At 41.8% G+C, this 16499-nt stretch overlaps 1 protein-coding gene across 3 annotated transcripts in view; it reads right to left on the bottom strand.

Moving 5' to 3' along the window:
* The window catches only part of Cadps2 (calcium dependent secretion activator 2), a 502196-nt gene that overhangs the window by 72112 nt on the left and 413585 nt on the right, over positions 1–16499 (bottom strand). For all 3 annotated transcript variants that reach the window (XM_051151873.1, XM_051151874.1, XM_051151875.1), the window contains exons 17-18: positions 13333–13436; positions 3146–3302 (exon numbers count right to left, since the gene is read on the bottom strand). In XM_051151873.1, the coding sequence (XP_051007830.1) occupies positions 3146–3302; positions 13333–13436 (261 nt within the window). The remainder of the gene's footprint in view (positions 1–3145; positions 3303–13332; positions 13437–16499) is intronic.

The following is a 16499-nucleotide window of genomic DNA, read 5'->3' as shown; positions in this document are numbered from 1 at the left end:
AAAACTTGTGGATTTGGGATAAAAGTTAGTCATTCTCCTTCAATTCCCCAGGCTGTACCAATCTCCCAGTACCAAAAGGAAATTATGGCACTGGGGAACTTTTATTTACCTCCCTACATGAAGGAGCTGTTTTTCTCAGAAATAATTGATGTTTTCTAAAATCTGTTAATCACTGCAAGATCCAAGCCAAGATATAAGCACCCTCAATTTTGATAGTGTCCCAAAGGGTTAATCCAATAAATGTGGTTTTATTGATCTAGCACTGTACAATGAAATAAGCACAAAATAGCATCCTATGCACATATGTTTACAGTAGACAATGTTAAGGAAGCATTATAAAATAGGAGTGGGAATATGAAACCACCACAAGCTAAATATGAATCTACCTGAAAAAATTAAAATCTTGTGGTTGTCTTGGGTCTCGAGAGATGGTTCAATAGTTAAAAGCATTTATTCTTGTAGAGGACTCATATTTGGTTCTCAGGACCCACAACTGCCGGTAATGCAAATTCTAGGTCTTCTGACTTCTGTTGGCTCAGCATGCATGAGGTGTACATATATATACCCTCCACACATATATACATATAAAGATGAAAACATTTGTGGTTCTCACTCTAATAGTCCACAAATTCATACTTGAAAATAAATGAATATTTCTCAAAAATAAATATAAACTATTAAAACAGTGACAGTATTAAAAATCTATAAAGTATTTTATTTCATATATAAAAATCCTAGTATTTTGTATAACTTACATGATTTATTGTCTTTACTGTTTGAATGTGAACATTAAGAAACTTTTCCTTTTCTTGTTTTGGTTTTTGGAGACAGGGTCTCTCTGTGTAGCCCTGGCTGTCTTGGACTCGCTCTGTAGACCAGACTGGCCTTGAACTCACAGAGATCTGCCTGCCTCTGCTTCCCCGAGTCGAGTGTTGGGATTACAGGTGTGCAGCACTATGCCCGGCACAAGCTATTCCTTTTGAATAAACTCCCACAGAGATAATACAGTCAGTTCTTTGTGTGTGTATGCATGGCTATTAATGTGCACATATGGGTTGAGGACAAGGTCAATGTCATTCCTCAGGAACTGTCCATACTGCCGTTTGTGACAGTGTGACTCACTGGCCCGGGTTTTGAAGATTGTGCTAGGCTGGCCAGCCAGTGACCCTCAGTGTCCGCATGTCCCCACCTCTCCAACATTGGGATCACAAGGCACATCGCCATGCCTGGCTTCTCATGCTGCTGGTGGGAGTGAACTCAGTTCCTCATCTCCCCAAGTCCTTGATCACCCTACTGTTTTTGTTCAAATGGAGGAAGCCATTTTAAAAAGACCTCTATACTCATTTGCCCCTGACTTAATGCATAATTCATGTGCTTATTGTTACATATACCTTAAATAAAGTAAAAAAAATAATGCCTGCATTTTTTGGTCAACAGAATAGGAATATGAAAAGGCAACTAAGACACAAGAAGGGCATCCAGAACCTTCTCTCTGGAGGGAGCAAAATTGGCTTTTCTGTACTGGTTGTGGCTGACATGCAGCATGGATGCTTCAATGTGGACAATTAAATATACCAGGCTCTTCTGACCACAGACACTGTGGCTGAATCTGAAGTGACAACTGTCCCTTAGTTCACTGGCATCATAACATACACCTTTTGGATATTAAATGAACCTACATAGGGTTAGGTAAGATGACAGAAACACTGAGGACTGAAATCACACATGGAAAGCCTACAGTATCCACGATATCCACTTAGCATCTGTTACACGTGAATCGCCACCCTATTCATCCTCATTGCCAATAACCCTGTAAGTGTAATTACCATTCTCCCTCTCTGAATAAAGGCCTTCGAGCTTAGAGAGGTTAAACTGCTGTCAAAGGTCGAGTGGCAGAGATGTGACTGTGTGGCACTGAGGCCCGTGCTGTTAACCACTGTGACAGGGGCTGACTGAGGTCTGAACTCTGGCAGAGACCTGGGGTGGACAGTGTCACACACCACACACTCATGTCTATGTGAATTTCCTTTCTACTTTGAGAAGAGCGACTTGAAGAGACAATAACGAGAGAGAGAGAGAGAGAGAGAGAGAGAGAGAGAGAGAGAGGAGGATCTAACAATGAACAAGACCAAAGGGTAATTAAAAAAATGAACTAAAACTGTAAAGACTTGGGTTTTAATTCTAAAAACGAAAAGCATGTAACAGCCATTTAAAAAGAGAACAGCAGAGCTCACATAGAGTCCAAAAGTATAGCAAATGCTAGCTGCATAGAAAGTATAGGCAGAGTGAGAACGCTCTTTGGCAACAGGACAATGGAGTATGAGTGACTCATGTGTCGTGACGACCAGAGTTCTGAGAACCACATTCCAAAACCACATGGAGACCTGGGGTGAAAGGCCCTCTGTGTGAGGAAGATATAAATGATCTGGGATAATAGAAAACTCGGGAAGAAAGACTTTCTGTAGCATCGAGGACAGTCATGACCAGACTCTAGGAAGCAGAGTCCAGCATGGGGGATAGCCGGAAGAACCGCCCACAGTCGTCACCTCACTCCTACACAGAGTGTAAGAACAGCTACGGGCCCCTAAGTTAAGTCTAGAAAAATGAAAAGGCCCGTCCCAGAAAAGCCTCAGGAACCTGTGTGCTACTGTTGTGATAAAAAACACAATGCAGTAGTGCTGGACCGTCCACTGGGATAACTACAAAAGCTGTTCTTCTGCTGGCAAACAGTCTCAACAGAGGAGCCTTCCTTCCTCTTTGATGTTGAAGCAACCACGCAGCACACACAGCAGCATTTTATTACCTAAATCCACTCTCTGTCACAGTGCATGCTGACAGGGGGCCTTGACACAGAATGTTTCTCAGTGACGCACTCAGTCTCTACGGGTTTTCTGATCCTTAAGCTACAATGAGAAAGTTGTCTGTTTTTTATTTAGCAGTCGCTTCTGCGGCTCAGTGAAAGTCGGGAGGTGCCGCCGGCTCCCCTTAGACTCTGGCATCCATGGAGTAGAGGAGCTCACTAGGCATCCTTGTTATCTGTGCTGACCCTTGCTGGGACCAAGCGTGGGCTAGGCGCTTACATCACCATGGATGACAAGCAGCCATCTCTTGCCAGTTCAGGTAGGAAGGAGACTCAAGTACTCACTGTCATTTCTGAGGAAGTTATTAAGCAGCTGGAAAAGGGGAAAGCTATCCCAGGAGTCTTGAGGTTGGGCCTCCAGTGCAGTATCCATATCTACTGTGAATAAAGCCCAAAACTTCTCTGCGTGCTCAGCCAATAAGTCTGGCCACCAGGCAAATGCCTGCAATAAGACAGACAAGGAAAGACAAATTGATGACTTGTTAGAAACACGTACAAGTGCTATGCCCCCAAAAACATACAACAGCCTCGACTTCACAAACCAGTATGATAAATAAATATATTTCCCCTTTTATTTTTTCATTTATTTATTTACGTATCCATTCATTCACTCAGTTTACTTCTTGGCCGTAGCCCCATCCCTCCTCCCCTCCAAGTCCCCCCTCCTCCCCTCTCCCTCCTCCCCTATTCCTCAGAAATGGGGATTCCTCCCTTCTCATCCACCCCAGCTCTTCAAGTCACATGAGGACTAGTGTGTCCTCTTCCATTGTGGCCTGGCAGGGGGAAGTAACTGAAAAGCTGGCAAGAGAGTCCATGTAAGAGAGATTCTCCCCTCCCCTTACTAGGGGACCCACAAGAAGCCTGAGCTGCCCTTTCTCTACATCTGTGTAGGGGGCCTAGGTCCAGTCCATGCAAGGTCCTTGACCAGTGCTGCAGTCTCAGCAGGCCCCTCTGGGCCCTGGTTAGTTGGCTCTGAATACTTTTAAGAACTTTTATAGGTATCACATATACATGAACAGATTTGTAATTGACAAATTAAACCATAGGAAGACGTATAAAATAAAACAAATAGAAAATTTCCTCATATATAAATATTACAACAACTAATATGATTATTTCCAATATTCCCTTTTTATGAGTAGACGTACTAACATATTTGGCATCATACTGTATGGTGACTTCCTTTGACTGTTGTCTTTAATGATAGCATATGCTGCCTTTTTAAACCATTCCCCCAGTTTTTGAGAGTCCCAGGGGCAATGTGGTAAGCTCTTTACAAATAAATCCTCAACTAAAATACTAGCACTCAGAGGAAGGATAGCAGGCTACCAAGAAGAGACTTGATACCCTATGAGCATATACAGGGGGAGGAAGTCCCCTTCAGTCACAGTCATAGGGGAGGGGATTAAGGGGAAAATGGGAGGGAGGGAGCAATGGGAGGATACAAGGGATAGGATAACCATTGAGATGTAATATGAATAAATTAATAAAATTGAAAAATGGAAAATAAAATACTGATTATTTCATTATGGCTTGGAGATGAAGTGTCTCTCCAAAAGGTGTATGCCATGGGGCTTATTATGAAGCCAGTGGTGCTACTTGGAAACTTCTAGAAGCTTTAGGATGTAGGAACTGGCTTGAAGCTCTCTGTCTGCTTCCTGGGTTGGACCGCTTTGCCCTCCACGCCTTCCTCACCATGACAGAGAGGACCACCTGAAACCACAATCCCAAACAGCTCCTGCCTCTCCCACTTGTTTCCTCTTACAGGAACAGAGTTCCTTAAGTAGTGCTTCTAAATATGATGGGATTAAAGGGGCCTTCAGAGCCTTTACACACTGCAGTCTGCTCACCATGCAGCAAGGATAGAAGCAGGTTCACACTCTCTCCCAAATTAAAGTCCCATTTCATCTCTCCAACACACAGCAAAGCCCGGTGACCTCCCTATTCCGGGGCTGAGCCTTACTTTCCTAGGGAGGACTTCGGGACTGCTAGAGTGAACGAGGCTGCCTGGAAGGTTCCTGAGATCAGCAGCAGCTCAGCTTCATAGGACACAGTGTTGCTATGTGACCACAAGTCATGCCTGCTTCTTAGACCATGAACACTGGCAAAGACAGCACATGCTGGTCTGTTTCTTACTTTCTACTCGGCCAGGCCTCTTAATGACTGGTAATGAAAACAGTCACTTTAAAAAATTGTGTTTCTTTAGGAGGAGAACACAATACAGTTCTTGAAGATAACAAGGATGCTTCTGTTCTCGGATTTGCCTTGCTTTGCCTATTTATAGAATTACAAAGAATCTTGTTTTCATACACTTATGGAGTATTACTAAATCATTTTTTCTGTGTTTTCTTTTAGGTCTTGGCTTCAATTTTCTATTGAATACCAGGTAGTATCAATGTGTGTGTGGTATACATGCGTGTATAGGCCAGAGGTCTTCTTCTGTGACTCTTCTGTGACATATGTATTTAGGCAGGGTCTCCCACTTGAGCCCCGAGCTCTCCTACACAGCTGGCTAGTTTGAGCAGCACTGGGATTGCAGGTGGGCGGCCAAACATGCCTGAGGGTTTTGCAGGTTTGAGAGTGTGAACTCACTCGGGTCTTCATCCTTAGGTAGCAAGCTCTTTACCCACAGAGCCATCTCCCCAGCCCACTACCATTATCTTTTAACCAATGTAAAACATGAACATTTCTGTGATATGATAGCATTCTCCCTGTTAAGACTATTTATGAAAAAATTAAAAAATAAACTGTGCAGCCCCAGAAGCAACCACTTACTTTTGAACTGTACTTATGTGAGTACAGACTAGGTTTTATCAGGAGGAGATAAATGACAAATCTGAAAGAGTGGATTGCAAAATTCTGAAACATGATTTTAAAACCTGTTGTAGTAAACATGGCCTTAAAATCATAGATGTTAGAAAAATAATGTTAAGAAAAGTTACCATATAACTAATGAGCACAAATAAATAGAAACAAAACCTGAATTAAACTAGAAAACTAGACTTAAGAGCTATAGACATTTAAACGTCTTCCTCAATATTGTGATTAAATGGACACATGAAGAACTTGCTCAGGAACGTTCTACTGCATAAACTGAGCAGAGTGTCACACGTGATGACTATCTCTGAATATGTTTTGCTGAAATACGTGTTAAAATAGGTATCTGTAATATATATAAATCTAGTAACATATATCAAATAAATAATAATAGGATTTATTGATTTATTTTATACCTCTTGTTCCTGCCCTTTGAAGTGGTGACAAAGTAAAGTAGGACCTGAGATCCTTCATTGAGCAGAGCAGGGTAGAAACGCTAGTCAGGATTCATTCCTGTGAAGATAGATGCTCACAAAATCTCACTTCCTGTTCACAGCCAATACCTACACAGAAGGCTAAAATTAAGAACCTAGCAGTCGTGTTATCTTTGCATTGTTTCAGAACTATCAGACAAATCCCCAAAGCTCATTTTAAAGCTAACTTGGAAGAGAGAGCCAGTCTGGGAATGAAAAGTAATGGAATATAACTTTTAAGGAAGTCTTATGATTTTGCTACCAATTATAAAGCTTCATTATGTTCTTGCAGAAGTATTATTTATGTCTCAAACTGTAATTTAGTTAGTCTTGTGAATGGAAGTTAAGATGTGGTGATTTGGGAAAGTTTTAAGCAATCAGTCTTTTAATTAATTAATAATTAATTTTTTGTGTTGGTTTGTGTCTGGGTGAATGCATACCATGGGTGTGTGGTACATGTGGGTGCCCATGAAAGCCAGAAGATGGCATCAGATTCCCTGTTGCTGGACTTATAGTCTGAGTTCCCTACCATGGGTGGTGGGAATTAAACTTTGGTCCTCTGGAGGAGCAGGAAGTACTTTAAACCACTGAGTCATCTCTCCAGCCCCCCAACAACCATCCGAAGATCTAAGCAAAAGTTCAAGTTTCTTTAGAACACCGGATCAGACTCATCATCTGCCCCTTCCTTTTTGTAGACCTCACACTGGAAGCAGCTGGTCTAGTCTGGATTGGAGGGGAATGAGAGGGACTATACTGTTTCCTGCCAGGGTTCCCACCTCATGCGATGGCAGATGTTCAATAGCACCTGAGCCCCACTGAGGGTGGAGGAAACCCCTCTCAGAAAAGCACCTACTGGGAAACCCCTCTCAGAAAAGCACCTACTGGCAGGGCAACATCACGAGAGCCATTCTAGATCTGTCCTGGCTCCAGTGCTAAGCCATGGCTTATTGTAAGTGATCCAACAGAGGCAGATTTATCAGTATGCTAAGTTTATCAATAGGCAAGTTTATCAATATGCTAAGAGGAAAGTATACATGTATCCTGAATGGCAGCTATAATATACATGACAAGATAATAATACTTTAAAAGCTTTGTCAGTTTTACTTAAAGTAGGTTTTTGTTTTTTTGTTTTCCCTTTGAGACAGGGTTTCTCTGTGTATCTCTTGCTGCCTTGGTACTAGATCATGTTGACCTACAACTCAGAGATCCACCTGCCTCAGCCTCCCAAATACTGGGATTAAAGATGTGCACCACCAGCGCCGGGCCTCAAAGTAGTCGAGCACGGAGGTAGGTAAGCATGAACCTTGACCGTGGGGGTAAGGCACAGAGTTTATGAACTCAGAGGCAAGGCTTGAGCAATCAGAAGTACATCTTCCCTGCCTGGACTTCCACTTCCTTGTCTATAAATTGGCAGCAAAAATATCTTTCCTAGCCTCTAGGTTATTGTGAAAATAAATCAACATGGAAATATCTCTCTGTGCAAAATGTAAATGAATATTATCAGTAATTATAAAAATACACTAAAATACATATATAGGCTTTAAAAATAATGTCCAGGTTCCGCATGATGGCGCACACCTGTAACCTATCAACGGGGAGGCAGAAGCAGGAGAATCTGAGTATAAACGCAGCATGGGCCACGCAGTGGGGTCCTGCCTTAGAAACAAGCAAGTTAAAAACGAGGAAAAAAGCCCAATATGAATTTAAAAGATTATGTTTGCCAAGTACTATTCTAAAAGTCTTATAAGTATTATCTTAGTGATTCTCCCAAATTGATCTTTTGAGCAGATGGTACAATTCTTCTTATTTTATATCTAAAGCTAGTAAGCAGGAGAGCCATAATATAGTTTTCTTAAGTAACTATTCAAGGCACATTAGCTGTCCATCCATCCATCCATCCATCCATCCATCCATCCATCTATCCATCCATCCATCCATCTATCCATCAATCCATCCATCCATCCATCCATCATTCTATCCATCCATCCATCCATCCATCCATCCATCCATCCATCCATCTATCCATCCATCCATCTATCCATCCATCCATCCATCCATCCATCCATCCATTTTTACTTTGCATATCAGAACACTGACACTGTACCTTGATTTCTTATTGCTATAAACACTTATCATCACATAATTTATTTGTATCTTTTTTTAACTTATCTGAGATCTAAGGCTTTTGATTGCTTTTACCTTTGGAATTACATAATATATAACTTAATATAAAAATAGGACTGCTCTACATTGACTAAAAACGGAAAACTTGACTTTGAAACGTTTTTTATTTCTCAAGACTACTTTAGTCTACAAGGCTATAATTTGTGAGTGACCATAAAAGTTCTGGAGACAATTCAAGAACCACTGTATCTCCTGGGATTCCAATATACACATATAAATACACAAAGAATAATATGAAAGACCATATTCTAGAAGGCAGTAGAATGAACCATAATATTCAAGATGACATCTGAACTATTGTCAAACTAATTTCAGGCTCCTCGTAATTATTTTGATAATCATTTTTCAATATGGACGTAAATATTAAAATAATGATAATATTAGGTAAAGACACTTCAGAATATATGTCATTTTAAAATGTTACCACTGTTCTTAAAAGTTTAAAAATTAAGTATATAAGAATAAATTTAAACAAAGAGGTAAAAGGTCTCTAGTGAAAATTGAAACACTGATAATGGAAATCAAAGAGAACGTAACTGGAAAGATATCCCACATTTACATATTGAGAGGAACAATGTTAAAATGCCCGTATCACCCAAAGCTAGCTATATATTTAATGCCATCACTCTCAGAATATCTATGACTTTCTTTATTAAACTATAAAAATAAAATAAAATTTATATGGAACCACAAAAACTTCAAGTATCTAAAGCAATTACAAACAAAAAGGACAAAGTATGAGGCATTATAATGCTTGAATTAAAAATATACAGAGTTACACTAGTTAAGGCAGTGTGGCACTGTCCTGAAAAGGGGGCAGGGGAGATGGCTCAGCAGGTAAAGGTGCCTGCCACCCACTCTGATGATCTAAGCTCCTGTACCAGACATGGGAAGAAGAGAAGCAACTTTTGGCAGCTGTCCTCTGAACTTCACTTGTGCACACCAGCAAGCACACATAGAATAAATAATAAATGATAGGTAGATTGATTGACAGATAGAAGATAATAAAGAGACATGTATGAATGTAACAGAACAGAAGAAAACTTGCAATCTCAATCAACTGATTTTTCAACAATGGTACTAAGAACATACATTGGAGGAAAAAAAAACTTTTTAAAAAATGGTGCTGAAAAATTTAGATGTCCAGGTGAAGCTAGATTCCTCTACTCTCAACAATGATAAAAACCAACACAGAATGGATTAAACATATAGACATAAAACCAGCCATTGGGACACTATGAAGAGAACCAGCGCAAACTCTAGAAGGAAGCAGGGAAGGCAGACGTAGATGCTGGAATGGGGAGGGGCTTTGGGTAAGACATGAAAATCACAGGAAGCCAAAGCAAGAACAGACAAACGGAACTGTATCACAGAAAAGACCCTAGGCACAGCAAAATAACAGTTAACAGAATAAATGGATAGCCTAAGGCTATGAGAAATAAAATATCTGAATGCTATGTATCCGTAAGGGGGAGGGGACCAATACCAGAATATATACGAAAAACAATCCTAACATTCTCATGAAACTACAAAAAACAAACAACAAGACAAACCATAAAGCGCCTCCCCCCACCCTGGAAAAAACTGGAAACAATAGCCAAGGCAATGTTGAGCAGGAACCCAGCAAAGCACAAAGCACTGCACAACCTGAACAATATACTGTCAGAGCTATTGTAATTTAAATGACATAGGTGGTTCGGGACGCAGGCTGACTGGTAGGATGCTTACCTACCTAGCATGAAGCTATGGGCTGTTATCACCACCGTATAGAACCGGCATGGTGGCGCATGCCTGCCATTCCCAGAGTAGGGAGATGGAGGCAGGGGGATCAGAAGGTCAATGTCATGACAAACCGGAGACCTCATTTCAAGAAGTAATATACACACACACAGAAACCCAAAAACTCACTGTGTGGTGACACACACAAACAATCAACCAGCTGAAAGCAATAATACAAGAGCTTTATGAGTTTGAGGTCAGACAGTCCTCAACTCTCTCCCAGACACAGTAGCGTATTCCTAGAATCTGGAGACTGGGTAAAAGAGTCATGAGTTGGAGGCCAGTGTAGGCTCTATAGCAAGACCCTGTCTCCAGAAAACAAAAAGTGTAACAATAACAACCACCAACCCAAACCAAAACAAACAACAAAGGCTTTGTTGAAAGCTCGGTTGGTAAGTGTGTGTTTGCTGCCCAAGCATGCAGACCTAAGTTTGGATTGCTAGCATCCACGGAAAGAGCCAAGGGCGGTGCCCTGTTCCTGTAACTGGGGAGGCAGAAGCATGTAGCTCACTGTACCTTGCTGGGTATCCAGCCTAGCCTGAAAGAGTTAGCTCTAGATTCAGTGAGAGACTCTGTTTCAAAGAATGGGTGACGGGTGTGAATGAGAAAGGCAGACACTTGGTGTCAACCTCTGATCTGCACATGCACACGGAGCTGACTAGAGCCAGCAGCTTTCCCAGGCGGCACTTGGACTTCCTAGCTCTGTTGAAGGGAACGGCTTTTGGATGAAGAACTGTTAAGATTCATTTGTTTTCTGAAATCTCTGATCCAACATACTCTGCTTTTGGCAATGTGGAGAAAGTCTTAAAGATTTTGCTGGAAAAGAGCTAAAATCATCTTTCTGAGGAGAAAACCTTGAGGGGTCCAAGAGGCCTTCAAAGGAGGAGGGGCGGCCTGACAACCAAGTTCCTCACAAGGAGGTTGGACAACTGCTTCACTGGGAAATTATGGAAGACAGAAACAACCACTCAGTCCTGTTGAGTGGACTGGCCCCGCAGAGAGAGGCAGAGTGCAAAGCAAAGTGGGGACCCGAGCCACCTGGAGGTCGCGCCCGTGGCAAATGCATTAACCTCCGCAGAGGAGATGAAGTGCAGAGCAAGCTGGCTGCAGCGTGCAACAAGAAAACTGGCCCGAGCGAGCATCCAACAAAACTAAACTCAGTGTAGAGTGCTGTCCACCAACGCACTCAGGAAATGACTTTCAAATTAGACCAGTTCATTCTCAAGAGGGAAGATCTAATGTAAAGGAGAAAAAAAAAGTAGATTAAAAAAAAGTAACTGAAGACAACACAAGAAGCCAAAGTTTCCAAATTTCTTGCACTGTGCTTTGCTTGGGCCATAAGGAATTAATTACACATGTGGTTACTAACTGAACAGTGTTACCTAACAGTGCAGCAAAGGCTAGCCCACTCAGAAGCAAGTCTTGCAGTACAAGAAAAGGCCTAAGGTGACTTTAAAGTAACAACTATCAGAGCGGGTGCTGCTTCACAGTCACATTATGAGGCTGTCATATGCGAAGAAAGAAAAAGAGGAAACAGTTTTACTCACCTCTCTTCCCTGCGGGATCCCAAGAATTTGGAGCATAAGCAGAACAGAAAAATGCCACTGTGTTACACAGCATTTGTAAAGCAACCACCAGAACAGTCCTCAGTTCACTGCTGCACAGAGCAAGGCGATGCTTCTGTGCTGTGACTGTTTCAGTGAAATCAGTTGTAGGTTATGCAGTGAAACACAAGTAGCATCCGTATTTTAGCTGTGCTTGACTTTAACAAGCATTTTCTTAGTGACCACATAGACTATATTAAAGACAATACATTTTAATTACTGTAAAACGTATGGGAATATTAGCTGTACCTGTTTAGCTGAAACACATACTGAAATAGGATGTTTGGTCAGATTAAAAAGCATTTAGACAGGCCTTGGACTGATGATAATCTCTTTCCGACCAAGACAAAGACGACGAAACATACCTACATTTCATCATATGATCATTTTTCTTTGTAGCATAGCGGTTATGTTAGCCCAGAAAATATGCTCCAGGGAATTCATTTCAAATTATTGAAGCAGCTGTTTCTTCAGTTTAAAATAAAATATCCATAACAAGTTCACACATGACAGATGCAAGTTAAAAACTAGATTCCGCAGTGTGAGCTAAAAGCAGATGTTTTGAATGATCATATTTATAACCAGATACAATAAATCTTAGTTGCCTATAGGAAGGCTCCATGGATACTCTTTTTCAAGAATTTGCTTAAATATAGGACCTGTAGTTTCTCATATTTTCTGAGAACTGGATTCCATTAAGCATAAATATTCCTTAAATTTGTATGTATCTGGGGTTTCCCCCCGCCCTCACTCCATCTGTTTCCTCGAAAATAAAAGCACTGTTAGGGCACCAAAGTTTATTATGTTTATTTAATTCTACATATTTCTTCCATTCAATTCAAAACCAGGAAATTGTTTTTATAGATTAACTCACAACTACAGAAAAGAGAAGTTTAAGTCTTAGAGTAAGCAGAATAGTGGGTGAACCATTCCAGGTCTGTAGGAAGGGCTAATATGTAATTAGAACTTTAAAAACCGTGGCTGGCAATGGGGCTCAGGGGCAGGTCTTTGCGTAACACATGGAAGGGCCTGGGTTCCTCCCAAGCATGGCAACAAGCAAGCAAATGACAACAAAGACGATGAAAAGGGTTGATAAAAACATAAAGTTTGATGTGAACGGGAAGACTACAGTCGGCTATACAATTATGGATGGCTTTTAATTATAAAGCTCATCACAAATTTCCCATGTAGTGCTCACCAGCCCACACTTTCAAACAAAATGATCGTATCACAGGACAAAAACCAAGTTGTTTGGCATCTCAACATCGGTGAGCCCCAGCTCTGCCAGACACTGTATATGTTTCTTGGGGACAGATCCCCCAAGCTTCCCCATGTCCTTATTATGTGATTTTTTGTCAAAAATAGATACGGAATCTCTTCCCGCCTCCTCTCTCTCTCTCTCTCTCTCTCTCTCTCTCTCTCTCTCTCTCTCTCGCTCTCTCTCATACACACACACACACACACACACTTTGTAACACACATGAGTCACACTTCCAGGGAACGCGTATCTTTGGCCTGGTGCACACTGAGACTCCCATCAGGCTATCCTTTCAGTGCTGCCCCCGCTATGGTAAAGCCCTTGGGGCATCGCTTTGCTCTCGCTACAAGGCATCACCTCGGCATGATGCTCCTCGTTCTGCTGTAGGACTTCTATGCAGAGCTCTGCGAGACGAAGGACCTCTTCCAGCTTCTTGGCAGGAGTTGCTTGGTTCATGGTCTCTGCATTAAAAAAAAAAAATCATAATGTTACCTTGAAAATACAAAGCCAGACATGTCCTAAGATGGAATGACGGTCAGAGTACTGAAACAGCATAAGGAAACACACTTTTGAGAGAGAAGAGACACAAGGAACACAATTGAATACATTGTCTTTACAAAGCCCGTTCACCAGATTGCAGAAAATATTTCACCCACAAAGCAACCACAGATCTGCAAGTGCTTTGCCATTTAGTACACAAGAACTAACAGGTGCAACAGCACATTAGATGCTCAACTTCTGCAACAAACAAGTTACAATTCTGCTCAAGGTCAGAAGCACAAAGAGAGCAGACAGCACAGCCTTTTCCTCTGTCTGCTTTGTATTATCAGTACAATATAGTTCTCACCAGATGAGTCATTCCTGGCATCAGCAAACCCCAGGTTTTTGTTGCTATTTGAATTCTCAGTTCATGTTGATCTCAAATCCAAGAAGTACAAAGTCACCTAAAACATCTCTGACAGCCTACAATTAACCGATTTCCTCCCTCTTTGTGCCTGCTACCATCTTAGCCCACTTCCAGCTGTGGGGGTAGCAGGTTAGGGAAGGGCAAAAGCTCTCTGTGAATTTGAAGGTTTCTTTAGCATTAAGCCAAATTGGTGCAAACGGACAGAATATAATAAGGTTAAGTGCAGCTACCAGAAATTCAGTAAAAAGAGAAGGCAAAATAGCTTATTTCAAAGACACAACAAACTTGCAGAAATAAGAGGGCCCCTATGTGTCACAGCTGTCTCAAAACCATAGGAATAGTTTTTCCTAGGAACACTTAAGACAAGCCTGCCTCATTCCATTTTGTGTTGACATAACAGAATGCCTAACACTGGATGCTTTATAAAGAAAAGAGGTTTTTCCTACAAGAAGAACATTATGATGGGTGGATCTGGTCCCAGGGGTTCTGCTCGATCTAAGGCACCAACCAAGGACAATACATGCAGTCATCATCAAACCCCTACCCAGACCTAGCCAAGGGACAGAACAAACATACTCCATAGTTAAGTGGAGACTGGGAACTGACTTTCACACAATCTCTGGTGCCCCATATTCGGCCATGTCCCCTTGATGGGGAGGCCCAATGGCATTCCTCGGAGGAAGGATAGCAGACTACCAAGAAGAGACTTGATACCCTAGCATCATATTCAGGGGGAGGAGGTCCCCCTCAGTCACAGTCATAGGGAAGGGGAATGAGGTGACAGTGGGAGGGTGGGAGGAATGGGAGGATGCACGGGATGGGATAGCAAATGAGATGTAATAGGAATTATTTTATTTTTCAATTAAAAAATGAGATGGCAGAAAATAAATAATAAATAAATTTAAAAAAAAAAAAAGAAAGAAAAGAGGTTTCTTTAGTTTGGGCAGCTAAAAGTCCAAGTTCCGGTCTCTGAGTATATTACAACATGGTAGGAAACTGGAAAGGAAGGATGGCCATAAGCATAAAGGATCGTGTGTATGAGAGCATTTTACTGTGCAGCAACCCACTCTCTGAGGAGAAGTCCCTAAAAACTGGCTCTGCGAGGACAGCACTAGTCCTTCTGAGAGTGGTGGTCCCAGGCTCCCATCACTTCTTCCTAGGCATCGCCCCTTAAAACATGAGTTTATGGGTAATATACTCAAACAAACCCGAAGCAAATGGTAGCAGCTCTGCCCTACATTCACAGATCCCTGCTCCACTTAGTGTGAAGGGAAGGTGTAAGGAAGGGAGTCGGAGATTTAGAACTAAGTTCCTCCCTTCCCCCCACCTCAGTAGATACATTTTCTTGCAATAGACCTTTCCCCTCGACTTCTCTCTAAATTTGGAAGAGATTCTTAACATTTTCTTGTCTTGAGTCATTCTCCAAGGGCAGACAACAATGCAGTGCAGCATGCCTTCTGGTTGGTGCTTGCTCATTAAACTTTTAATTTGCTTATAAGTCAGACATTGGCATGCAGCACACAGGGTCCACACCCTGAGTCCCCCTACGATGGGGAGGCACTGTCTGTCTCTGACAGTGATCAAGGACACAGTGATTCCTTAGGAACATCAGCCTGTAAGAGGGAGTAGATGTTCTTATCTCTGGAAAGTAAAGGGAAGGACGGAAACATTTCAGAACGGCAATGACAGTGAAGGTTTCTGTGTGTGCTTTGAGATGGGCTCTTGTTAAATAGTGTAGAATGGCCTGGAACTCCTGTATAACCCAGGCTAGCCCCAAACTAAGGATCTTCTTGTTTTATTTTCTCAGGTGTTGGGATTACAAACACAAGCTACCATACTTTGCTTGCCAAACAAACATTACTTTCATTGGCTTTCTGGTATTTTTCTTCTTCTTCTTCTTCTTCTTCTTCATTTCTCATTTTAAAACTAGCAAGTCCTGATCTCAAATGACGCAACATCCCATATCACAAGCAAAAGGATGTTTAGATGGCTACCGGCTCATCTAGTTGCTTCAAGATCATTTTAACATTCTTCAACATAAGTGAAGTCAAAGTACTCAGCATGACAGCCCATTTCATGTGGCGGCACTAACAAGGAAAACGGGAGCCCTCAAAATGTGCGGAAACAACACATATATGTGATAGGAGATGGGAGGAGAGACTTGAGGGAAGCAAGCATGGTATAGAGGAATAGCATGCGGCCTGTGAAGAGGAGGAGTTTCTAGAGAGGACTCTAAGGCAGGCAGGGTTTGTGTGAGAGGAAGGTTGGGGATGACGTATACAAAGGATGACGGTTCTCTGAGAAGTCAGGCATTGGCAAGCCACGGCTTCCAAAGCATTATCACGCCAATTTCCCCAACACTTTTAAGCCATTTTAAAAAATGTATATGAGTCACAGCATGAGAGAGATGAAATGCAAACATCTAAAAAGTGGTGAAGGTAAGGCTTGGGCTTTGTGTGCTCTTACTGTGCTGGGGAATAGTGCCCGATCATCGTGGACTTTAAGACTGGCGACCTGATGGGTAGAGGGACAGTGCAAGTACACAGTAAGACCTCAGAAAAGACTGAATTTCAGAAAAATGTGTTTAGCAGTTGTGTGCAATAAGGTGTGTAATGGA

Source organism: Acomys russatus, chromosome 10 (assembly GCF_903995435.1).
Source record: "Acomys russatus chromosome 10, mAcoRus1.1, whole genome shotgun sequence".
In the NCBI taxonomy this organism is placed as follows: domain Eukaryota; kingdom Metazoa; phylum Chordata; class Mammalia; order Rodentia; family Muridae; genus Acomys; species Acomys russatus.
This window is presented reverse-complemented; position numbering and strand designations above follow the sequence as displayed.